General features: G+C 47.6%; 1 protein-coding gene across 1 annotated transcript in view; it reads left to right on the top strand.

Annotated features, from left to right (window-relative positions):
• Positions 1–1028: 1028 nt before the first annotated feature.
• Positions 1029–12467, top strand: part of grid2ipa (glutamate receptor, ionotropic, delta 2 (Grid2) interacting protein, a) — a 31369-nt gene continuing 19930 nt past the window's right edge. The window contains 4 exon segments of the mRNA XM_048245480.1: positions 1029–1628; positions 2792–3048; positions 4188–4625; positions 5359–5513. Of these exon segments, the coding sequence (XP_048101437.1) occupies positions 1532–1628; positions 2792–3048; positions 4188–4625; positions 5359–5513 (947 nt within the window). The 5' untranslated portion in view covers positions 1029–1531.

Genomic DNA, 12467 nt, shown 5'->3' with positions numbered 1-12467 from the left:
AGACTAGAGTGTTTCATTGGGTGTGGCTAGTAGTCACGCAGCAAACCACAAGTTGTCTGACCACACTGTGATCAATCTTAATGCAAGTGTGGTTATAGTAATATGTTAAAGCATGCAGTGGTCATTCATCAGTGTTTTGTTAAGGCTTTATAACCTGTGAATTATCCGAGATTGATCACATTACAAGTGTATGGTGATACTGATGCCTAATCATCATAGCAAAGCTTTTCTGATCATTTCATATTGTCTGTTGGTCTGTGTATTTTGTCATTCAAGAGCTGTTCTTGCTCCCAACAGGGTAAAAATAGAAGTGCATGGTCAGGACTTTGGGTCCCAGTGTCATAATGATCCACAGCTCACAGTGCAGACCCTCTAGGGCGAACAGGCTTCCATTGCAGATATTCTGCTGCTCAGGTGAACTTGTGGGAAAAATAAACACAGCCCTGCCCCATCTCTAGTGTTTCTGTTGACGAGTGCTCTTTTTGAGTGAGAGCCGAAGCAGAGTATTTGATCTGGCAGAGTAGCATCCAGAGTGCTAGGATGGAACAGCAGTGGCCTAGACAGATGCGGTGTTAGAGGGTCTTAGAGCTTCATCAGCGGCGCAAAGCAGGGATCAACTGGAGACGTCTGTGTTAAGCTGGTGGTCTGCTGTTACTGTTAACTGCAGATCTGATGGGTGGTACCAGATCTGTCCACCCCTGGACCGAAGGCAAGTCCCCCTGTGTCTCAGCGTTGCATAGCGACACCCTGCCTCTGTTCTTTATACACGCTGTCCTCTCTTTCTCTCTCTCTTTCTCTTACTTAGTCTCTCTCTCTCTCTCTCTTCTTCCTTCTTGCTCTCTCTGTCTCTCTCCAGCAAGCCAGACTCTTTCTGGGTCAGTCCCCAGCCCTTAGAGAGACCCTGATCTAGAAGAAGAGAGAGAAATAGAGAGAGAAAAAGAGAGAGTGAGAGCATGTGAAGGGTTGGGGAGGGGAGGTATTTATAGAAAAATGGGGCTTCGCAGCACCTTTCCTCGAGAAAGAATCATTAGAGGACCCAGCTAGTGGTGTCCTAGTTTTGTTCTTCCCACATTAGTCCTGCGCACAGAGGGCCGTGGCTGGACTAACTTACCGGAGCGTCGCTCCACTCCACTCCACTCCATTCCACTCCACCGGAGTTAGTCATCGCCCACCTGATCCTGATCCCGTCTCCTCTCTTCCCTCTCCTCTTCACCCCCTCCTTCTCCACCTCCTCCTGATCTGTCTCTCTCTTTCTCTCTCGCCGTTGATCTGATGGCCGACCCTGGGACCAGAGCTACGCGTCCACTTCCTGCCTGCGCCGAAGACGCCGAGACCCAGGGCAGGAGCCCAAGAGCCGGGCTCCTCTGAGCTCAGTGAGGGGACACCAGACAGGGGGGAGGTGGGGGCCACCGCCGCGTTGGTGGCGGTGTTCTTCTAAACAGAAGAGGACGGAGGTGGGCGGCCGCGACGGCCGTCTCCTCTCCCTCTGGCCCGGAGCACCGGCACGCTGAGGCGATCACTGAGCCTGAACATGCGGCGCTTCCTGAGGAGCCAGAAGGGCCGGTTCTCCCTCCGCCAGAGCCGGTCCGGCTCCTCCAGGGGCTACCGCAGCGCCTCCAAAGACTTCTGTGAGTGACCGCTCTATGCCATCAGCCCACCTCTGCATTCTACTTGTGGATTTTAGGGGCAACATTGCAAATAGCTTTTGCACTTGAGGCTAGAGGTTTAAGTGGCTTTGATGTTGTGGGTCAGTAGTTGCAGGGCTGTGGACAGTGCAATGTTTTCTTTGTGCATGTGAAGTGTAGAAGGCTGAAATGAAGTTGCATTGTGTTGGTAAACTTCACCCATTCAACTGAGGTGCTGCGAGCCATCTAATTCTAAAGCGCACACAAAGAGCTGTCATGAAGGACAATTCAGCGCTCACAGAGTTAAATTGTGGCATTTGTGCCTTTTATTTTTATAGCGTGACCTGATTTAAATTCAAATGAGGAATCTGTGCTGCTAAGACATTTTGGTTCCTCAGAAAGGACTCTTTCGTGAGCAAGGGGACTGAGGTGTACAGTGGCACTTCTTTTTCTTGCTTGAGTTGTTTTAGAATAGCCTGGCTTCAAAGGGGTCTTCAATTTTGTCTTTTTATCTCTGTGCATACACAGAAAAATATATAATATAGTAATGTTCTAATCTTACACTGATACAGTTTACATGATGGCAGAGGGGTGCATTTCTCCTTATGGATATTCCAAGTATACTTGATGATATGTCTATGATAGTGTAACAGATTGCATACTGTGTGTATGAGGCTCCACACTCCAGTGTGATGTATATGTGCGAGAGTGAGTGTGATGTATATGTGTGATTGTGAGTGTGATGTATATGTGTGAGAGTGTTGCTATGGAGCAGGTGGGGCAAGAGGAACTCAAGGTGTGCAGAAGGGCTTTGACAGAATGAGGGGAGAGGCGCCTGCAGTGAGTGGAGAACAGGGCCAGCTGATCTGAAATCAGCCTCTTAAGAAGCCCTGTTACGGAGGGAGCTTCACACACTGCAGGACCCTCTTCTTCATTAGAGCTTGCATATTTAGTACTAATGCACCATGTGTGAGTTTGTGTCTCTCTTGAAAGTACTCCATCAGGATTACAGAGGTGACATTTAGATTTTAAAATTTAGGCGTCATTTTTTTTAAAGAAATATTGTCTTAATACTTTATTATGCATTTGTGGGTGTGTATGTGCGTGTGTGTGCGTGCATTCGTATGTGTGTGTATGTGTGTGCATTTGTGTGTATGTGTGTGTAGCTTTGAGCATGATGCCGCCATCTAACCAGGGCTGGCCGGAGGACTTTGGCTTCCGCCTTGGCGGTGACGGGCCGAGCTACATCCTGTCCGTGGTGGAGGGCAGCAGTGCCCACATGGCCGGCCTGCAGCCAGGGGACCAGGTGCTGGAGGTGGACGGCCAGAACGTGTCCACACTCAGCCCCCAGGCCCTCGTCACCCTGGCCAAAACCATCAAGACCGTGCCCCCCAGCATAGGGGTGGTGTCCCGCATAGAACAGGTGCCACACACACCACACACACACACACACACACACACACACACACACACATACATACATACAAACACACCACCACCACTAATGCTCGTCAGCTTTGGTTCTGCTTTGACAGCAGCTCAGCTCCTTTTTGTAAATTGGTAAAATGATGTAAGCATGTCTGAATTAAAAACTGACGCATTTGAAAGTCAAATACGAGATTCAATGCATAGTAACTGATTTTTGTTGTTGTTGTTGTTGTTGTCCTCAGTAGATTTAGGTTGACATGTGCTTTGTATGGTATGTAGTATAGGTATGTGGTAAAGGTCCTCAATCAGAGGCAAGGGCCTATATCAATGTCAGAGATTAGGGTGGTTTGTGTTCAAAAATCTTTGCTACAGTGTTAAAATCATGTCCAGGTTACTGGAAAACTCGATTCCAGACAACAATCTCTTTTTTGACAGACTTTAAGTCCCAGTTCCATTGTGGTTCTCTTTGGAGTGGTTTGGTGGAGAACTATTTAAGAATTTTAAGTTATGAAAATCCTCATTAAAAGCACATTACTCAAGAGACACTGACCCACCTCTGGTGGTTTGATCTTGGACAGTATCATTCATATTAATAATGTCCCCCCAAAATAGGCCGCCAGCCTAATGATTTAAAGACATCCAGCTGTCTCAGAGGCCAACTACAGTATACCAGTTGTGAGGGAATGTAGTCAGACTGTTGACATATTCTCCAGCTATATTTTAATCTAATCAATGACCTTTGAATTGCAGAACCTGTTGACAGACATGCTAAACTAACCACAGCTCATTTCACAATGAAAGAAAACGATGCCTTTCACTGAGCTTTCTTGTTTCACTGAACTGAGAGCACTGCATGGCTATATTACAACTGGCTTGATAAGCGTATGCTTCTTGCACTGATAAAATATATTTGTTGGTGAATTTTTTGGAGGTGCATACAACTGGAAATAGCAGTATACATGGTGGAAGCAGCACATATGTGAGTTTGAAACTAGAGATTCTAACCACTCCTTATAACCAATTTTGCTAGCCGACTTTTGCCACAGGCCCACTGTTATCCCTCCTTGTGAAAACCCTGTGGAAACTCATGTTGGTTTACCACCTTTTTACCTGACCTTTGACCTCTACCCCCAGATTGACATCATCCCGGGGCCCGACGGCCGCTTCGGCTTCACCATCGTGGGCGACAGCCCTCTTCTGGTGGAGGACTGCATGCCCAGCTCCCCGGCGGGCCGCAGCGGCCTGCGGGCGGGCGACTACGTGATGGAGGTGAACGGGCTGCCGGTCAAGCAGCACGAGATGGCGGCGGCCATGATCAAGGCCTCGCAGGGGCGCACGCTGCGCCTGGGAGTGCTCAGCATCAACCGCTGGCAGCGCCGCTCCGCTAGCGCCAGCATGAAGGAGGCGGCGGCCAACGCGGCAGCCAACGCAGCAGCGGGCATGACCACCCCGGTCAACATCGGCACCCCTGGCAGCGCTGTGGCCGGCGGCGGGCCTGTCAGTCCGCCACACATGAGCGGGGACAGTGTGCGCCAGGACCGCAAGCACAAAGCCCAGGAGTTCAATAAAAAGGTGTGTCTGTGTTAAGATCTCTCGGCAGCATATTGGTATACAGGAATCATATACATTATGGGAGGAAAACTGTGTCCTGACTGTGGCAGGAGCTCCAGTGTCTCTTTTGGATATACTGTATCTCGTGTCTACAAATTTAGATAGTCAAGTCTAGAGGGATGCAGGCTGAAAATATCTGCACATTTTTATGTTCATACTGTATTATGTGTGTTATCACTGTATGCACAGAAGACTCCGATCTTATAATATCAATACCCTTAGCAGATCTCCGGACTCCAGCAAGTGTCCAAACATTTGCCCTCTGTATCAGTAACTGTATCTGCCTGGTTGATATCAGTTGATCCCGTGAGGGAAATTTGGTCTCTGCATTTATCCCAATCCGTGAATTAGTGAAACACACAGTGAGGTGAAGCACACACTAATCCCGGTGCAGTGAGCTGCCTGCAACAACAGCGGCGCTCGGGGAGCAGTAAGGTGCCTTGCTCAAGGGCACTTCAGCCGTGCCTACTGGCCGAGGTTCGAACCGGCAACCCTCCGGTTACAAGCCCGAAGCGCTAACCAGTAGGCTGCCCACGTGATGTGATAAAGCCACTGAAAAAAAGCCACTCTTCCAAAGAGAACAAAGTAGAGAAGCATATTTCACTCTTCCAGCATGAATGCCATGAAAGGCCTAGTGAATGGTTGTCTACCAGATGTGCTGCCTGTCTTAAGTGAGCTCTGCTGCCCCCTACAGGTGGAGGAGATCCTGGGGGAAGAGCCGGAGGTGAAGGAGCGTCTGTTTGACGTGCTGAAGCAGTACGCCACCGAGAGGGACGTGGAGAACCTGGCCTGCATCCTCCCCGAGATCCTCATCACCGAGGAGCATCAGCAGCTCATCGAGAGCGTCAGGTACTTCAACATGGTGCCTTCTCCACAGAATACCAGTCCTGGTCATGTGGTGAAAACGGCAGCTTTCTTTAAAGGTTTGTGTACTGATGGTGAGATGTTACTGGAAGACGAGGATCTCCTGTTTGAGATTCCCCCAGGTGAACACAACTCTCACTGTTTAAAGAATGGCATGATATGAAGGAGCATTAGAGATGCTGGCAGCCAGCTAGTCATGTGCCCTTGACAATGGCTGTCCCATGTCTAACCCTGACAGTGTGCATATTATGAAAAGAAAAAGACACCTTCTACTGACAGTTTTGTCATAATCGGGACAGCTTGTGAATATTTTACTGAGCAGGGACATTTGTTCAGTCTCAAGAAAGTCTGTTGTGCAGATGAAACAAAAAAGGTGTTTTGATTGGTTCCCATTGTTTGATGTATACAGCTCATGTTGTTGAAGACTGCTGGCATGCGTGGGATGTTCTTAATCGGCGCGCGCGTGTGTGTGTGTGTGTGTGTGTGTGTGTGTGTGTGTGTGTGTGTGTGTGTGTGTGTGTGTGTGTGTGTGTGTGTGTGTGCGTGTGTGTGTGTGCGCAGTGTTTGCGTGTGTGCAAGTGTGTGTGTGTGTAGGCCTTCAGCAAAAGACTGGCTAGAAGCAGACTCAATGGTGGAGAAATCTAAATCTGTATGGTGTGATTGTAGTCAAGGCCTATTGAGATATCATTAATTACCAAGTGCTGAATGGAGGTTGATTTGCGTTTTTTTTTTTTATAGTAGCCAATGGCCACTTTACTTTAGCTGACTAAGCAAAGTGTACAGGAAACCGGGAGAATAGATTTTTCAGCCCTGGCCGATAAAATAACTATTGTTCTAAACGTGCCAGCTTGGCAGTCAATGATTCTCATCACCCCTGCTGGGTGCGACCTCTTGGTTATGTGTTTAATATTGCTGAAGTAACAATAGGTTGTAGGCAAAGAAGAGAGACCCGGCATTCTAATTGGGAGAAAAAAAATAATCAATCACTTGCAGCAATGGGGGGAAGTGTTTTTTCATTGTGCAAATGTGGATAGAACATCCCTAAAGAAAGGAGACTAGCTGTCTTTGATCAGTTTGAATACCTAGCCTGTCACAGATAAGTCCGCTGCACGCTGGAGTGGGAGGCTGCCTGGTTTGAAGTCGCCCTCCTTAGATATCATGTTGGCGCACTCCACGCAGTGCTCAGATCCAAACGAGGGTGTGTGCTGGGCCCCAGGGAATAGCCAGATGCTTTATTCTCCACGCTGATTGGAAAAGTACAAAAAAACGAACACTTCTGCTCACACATCTACCCCCCCCCCCCTCTTCTGCTGTTCCCCTCTCATCTGCCCAATATTCTTTTCCTATTCCTCTTCCCCCCACTCTTCCTTCCCCCTCCCTCTCTCACAGGCATGTGCAATATTAGTACATATCATAGAGTTGTTTAGTCGGAAGCCCCCACCTCCCTTTTCCCTTTCTCTGTTGCTGTGCTTGGTTGTGCAGATTGGTGCTGTTATGTCCAAATCTGTTATTTATGTGATACATTCTGTGCAGTGAATCTGCTCTCTCTCTCTCTCTCTCTCTCTCTCTCTCTCTCTCTCTATATATATATATATATATATATTTCCCTCTTTATCTGTCTTCCCCTCTCTCTCTTTCTCTCCTTCTCTTCCTTGCACATCCAAATGCAGTATTCTACATACACTATAAAAATGCTATGAATTTCCACAAGGTGTAAAGGATTATGAGGGACACCAGCAATGAGCTGTCTGAGGTGAGTTGCTCTGTGCGTCTCTTTCTCCTCACACTTCTTTCCCCTCTGTTCTTCCTGGCTATGTGAGAGAGGCTGACTCTGTACACTGATAGCTGTATGTTCTGTGCACTAGGTTGACTTTTGATTGTGTTGCCCATCCCTTTGCCTAGACTATTCTGGAAAGCATATGTGCTTAATGGTATTTAGTTAATGCTTCTTAATGCAAATGCAAGTTAATGCTTCTTCAGGATTTTATCTTCAGTGAACAGAGACCAGGAATCTTCATAATTTAATTTCAAAATGGTAGAGATTGTCCAAAGCTTTGATTTCATATGTTGTCAGGGTACTGAGAATAGGGTAGTATCTTGAGATGATAAATTCAGTGGTACAGGTGTAAAGGCACCTCTTACATGCAGTTTACTGCCACTCTAGCTATTGCTAGTTGTCTCATATCCTCTTATCACCCTAAAGAGGTGGTGAAGTAGTCATAGTGTCTGCTATTTCCTAGTAATGTTGGCTCTTTGACAACATTTGAGCTATTCTGGGCAACCCATTTCACTCTGTTTTGATGGTTTAATGCTAATGATGTTTTTTGTCACATGTTGATTTAGAGCTTTTAGCCTCCTGAAAGAATCTCTCAGAGGGGTACATGTTGGGATGTTGCAGTGTGAAGTGTTCCTTTGTGGTTTACATGTTAGAAGCTTTAGTGCTGTTTTGTGTTTTGTTAAAGTGCCACTCTTGCAGAGCTGACAAAGTGCTCTGAGCACATTGTGTACTGTTACTTTAGTGCCATACCAGCTAGTGATGCTGGGTTCCATTTTGACACTTCACTGCAAATGCCGTGCTCCTCTTCCTACCGAAATGGAAACTCAGCCGCCTCACGTGCGGGTGCTGGTGGCACACTTAACCACTCAACGTGATGTTCCAGCTCTGAGGCTGAACTCCACTTGGACATCAGGGGAGAGTTTTGCATGAGAAGCATGAGAGACAAGTCTAGAGGCCAGTGCACAATGACCTATTTGTGTACTGGACATGTTTCCCTGCTGTCTGCCTGGCTCCCCATCAGTCGTTGCCCAAATATGCCCATCTTACCGAGGTGTTGCGTTTGAGTTATGCTTTATGTGAGGTGGACGCAAACAAGGTAGAAGGTTTAGCTTAGTGTAGGAAGAGCATAGTGGTGCAGCTGTCTATCAGGTTTTAGAGGACAGGAAGTTGTTCCATTTTACCCCCTTTTTATCATGTAGAACATGCTTGTCCATGAAAAGTTAAAAGCTTTAGTTGTTGCGTTATTATCTAAAAGCTTTAGTTGTTACAATATTTTCTGCAAAGATTTAGATATTGGTGGAATGGTCTGTTTAACAGGGCACAATGACAGCTCAGGCAGGCATTCATCTCCTAACTCATGATCACCTCGTACAATCAGAAGATGTGTTTTTTGTCAGAACTAATTCTGGAGCACTGATTGCTCTCCAGGGGGGGGGTCTCTGTAGGATCGTCTGCCATCCACCTATTAAAGAGCTCCCCCTATAGGACTGGGTCTCAGTGTAGAGTTGTCGAGGCAGTGGAGACAGGAGGATTGGGGGATAGAGACTTCTGCACAATGGTGCTGACAATGGAAGTGCTTTGCTTCCAGTCGCGTGTGCCAGATCAGATGATTAGGCTGCGGGTCACAGGGATTCAGCCTGATAGCGCCGTAACTGCACGCCCCACGCCAACACAGTGCTAATGGAGTGATGTTAATGACAGCCTACAGTAAAGCTGTCAAATTATGTGTAGACAAAACAGGAGCAGACTCTCATTATATCTATACAAAGCCATCAGCATTGCCCAGCATTTGGTGAGACTGTAATGATTGATATGCATAACATAAAATACTAAAGAACTCGTTTGCTCTCCTGCCTCGATCGCCTGATTTTTCTAAATTGTATTCCTGAAGCAGTATTTGTGGCACCCATTTCATTGCTTTGTGGTTTTATTCTGTGGAGACTCCTTGGCATATTATTTGGTGTTGCTATATCAAACTGATGTGTCCATTGCATCAAAGCACTCTCTCCTTACGTTACAACCCAACCCTTTGACCTTGCCCACGGTGCTTTACAAAAAATTCAGCCTCGGAGGAGCCATTTCAAGCCAGTGTTAAGAACTCAGACGTTGAGGCTCTATAGTTGTGCCTATGGTGAGGGTAGCATGCATGCTCCCACAGCTCTCCGAGTCCTCCTCTGGGCAGCCCATCAGCGTCGCTCATCAGTGCTGGCAATTAGTGTCCTCTTCAGTCCACTTGAAACCTGACCAGCCGCTGCATTCACTGTCCTCAGGAAAAAATGAGAAAAAAATCTGCTGAATTTCCCCCAGCGGACGCACTCTATTTTTACGCAGCCTACTTCCTTTAGCACTGCGTCTCTCAGGTTTGTGACGCACTTCTAAAAAAGTTCTTTGACAAATTAAAATGCATTGGGGAAAGTCGGGGGGGATTAAAGGTGGTGGTTTGGTTGGTGGCGGTTGGGGAGGTATGCTGTACAATTTCAGACGACTGAATTATGTGCGTTTTTTTATTTTCTTTATCTCACAAGACTATCAATGCACCTGGATTCAGTACTCCAAGACTCCAGCATTTGGCCAATCTGTGAAGAAATCTTTGGATTGGATGCTGAAGGAAGTTTGTGATGATTAAAAATCTGTGTGAGGAGGACTGTATTGAGTGTACTCATGCCTGGGGACTGGTGGTCTGTGTAGATTCGTTGGGGCCGGGGTCCTGAGATGCTCTGTGAGATGCATGTGGGATGGCTGCGGTTGCTGGTGGTAACGTGAGAGGATGCTGCGGCGGTCCCTCCGTCCCGTCTCTTCTGCTGGGCTGTCTCAGGCTGCCTGTCTGTCAGCTGCCAGTCAGCCTCCCTCCTGCACATGTGGAGGCTGTGAGAGGAGCCTCCGATAGAGCCTCTGCTGGTCCCACGCGGCCGAGCTCTTTGACATCCAGAGAGGGACTCCCTCCCTTGCCTTCTTCCTCTCTTTTTTTTTATCTCTCTCTCTCACTCCTTCCCTTCCCTTTCTTATTCCTCCTCTTCATTTCCCCGTCTGCCTCTGGCTTTTCCTCTCCTCCTCCCACAAACTCACTCCTTCGTCTCGCTTCCTTTCCCTTTCCCTCTTATTCATCTCTCTCTCCTTTCTTCTTCACACACTTTCTTTCTTTCTGCCTTTTTCCCTCTTTCTCCCTCTGCCTTCCTCCACCGAGACAACAGCAGGCAGGCACCTCCCTCCTGGTCGGACTCAGGGAGGCATCCTCGTCTACCAGGAGACCCGAGAGCAGAGCTGAACTTAGCCCTGCTGCGCTCGCGCGGCCGACTTTCCCACAGAACCCGGAGTCACCATGGTCCCGCTCGCTCTCCACCACGCTGACGGCAGCGCACTGACTAAGCGTGAACCGTTTTTTTCCCCTCTCTTTTTTCCCTTTTCTTTTCCTCTTCACCTCCTCTTGTTTTTTTCCTGGAGGGATGCTGTTGAGGGTGCCAGATTCCTGAAGAGCTGGTAGTTTCCCCAGCCAGAGGCTAATCTCACACTTCTCTCTGGACGTTTGGGAATCCTTTACATCTGTCCGCTCCTCTACTGCTTTCTTTACTACTTTCTGCTGAATTATCAATTATTCAAGCGTACATGGGGACTCGGGGTTTGGGAGATAGCTGCGACGGAGTATCCGGCGCCTAGTTGAAAGACCCAGAGCCTCCGGACAGACAAGCGGAGTCATGGGGAGGGACAGGAGATTCTCCAAACACTTTCGGTAAGGTGGACCACAGAGACTTCTTTGTTTTCTTCTCCTCTCTCTCACTCCTGCATGAGCTTCAGGGGGGTCTCTTATCACACGCGGGTGGGGTGGAGGGGGAGTGCTTACAGCCCCCCACTGCCAGGTGTATAAGAGCAGAAAAGTCCCCGGTGAGTTCTCAAGCCAGAGCTGTTGCATTGATGTTGGATTAAATATAGCTTCTATTAAATGTACTACAGCTTTGTCCAATTTGGGGCAGTTTATTTTACAGACTAAATATGTTGATTCTGTTTTCTCGAACGTTACTGATTGTTCCTGAATTTTTGAGATGCTTCTCTGTCTCTGTTTAGCGGGAATACATCTTATTTGTGTTGAGGTGTGAAAAGAGGCTGTTTCTATTTTGATCTTAGTATGATTTTCAAGTCTTTCCTTGCATGTAATATTTCCGTCTAAGTGGTGTTATGTTGTTTGAGTGGAGAGAGACTGTGTGTTGTTTTTTTTTTAGAGAGAGAGAGAGCCTATTGTCTCCCACTGTGAAGGGACTGATGATGAGAGTCTGGGCATCCTGTTTTTGTTCGAGTACAGTCATCTTTCTTTACATAGCATCATGCGCTTCCTCCCTGTGTGAGCCCAGAGCGAGCTGTCACTCTCACTCTCCAGCACTTCTGAGATGCACACACACACACACATACACCACAAATTCAAAAAACATACACACTGGTGCATCAGTGTAATTGGAAAGTATCCATCAGCATGCACATACAGTACACACATACACAAACATACACACGCATACACATGCAGATACTGTAAACACACATATTCACATGCGCACAGCTACACACACACAAACACACACACACACACACACACATGCACACACATGTACACAGCCACACACTCTTACAGCAGCAGCAGCAGCAGCAGCAGCATCAGAGCAGTGGCTGGCGTGTGCTGCTGAAGTCTGGCTGAGAGAGCTGCAGGCTGTGCCTTCTGAAGCCCCTCTGCTCATCCTCTCCACTCTCCCTAACTGGGTCTCACATGTAATCCAGGCCTCTCCTTTTTAGAACACTCTCCCAGCTGCCTTCGTCATTCATTCTCATTCTCTTCTCCTCCTCTCCTCTCCTCCTCTCTTCTCTTCTCTTCTTCTCCTCTCCTCTCCTCCTCTCCTCTCTTCTCTTCTCCACTCTTCTCTGCTGCTTCACTCTTCTGCTGCTTATGCCCTTGTTCCATACACCCCCCTCCCACAGGTAATTTTAGATTTCTTATGACCTCCTTCTAATTGAGGGCATCCCAGCCTAAATGAAAGTTAAATGTAAGAATCGTTTGCTATGTGTTGCCTCCTGTGTAAAGTAAGAGATATCACCAATGATGGGCAGCATTTGGAGCTCCCAGCACTCTAGTTCAGACGCCAGCTGGGGTGTGAGTTCCGCCGATGTGGCAAAGTTTCAGT

This window comes from Alosa alosa, chromosome 6 (genome assembly GCF_017589495.1).
Source record: "Alosa alosa isolate M-15738 ecotype Scorff River chromosome 6, AALO_Geno_1.1, whole genome shotgun sequence".
Taxonomy (NCBI): Eukaryota; Metazoa; Chordata; class Actinopteri; order Clupeiformes; family Clupeidae; genus Alosa; species Alosa alosa.
This window is presented reverse-complemented; position numbering and strand designations above follow the sequence as displayed.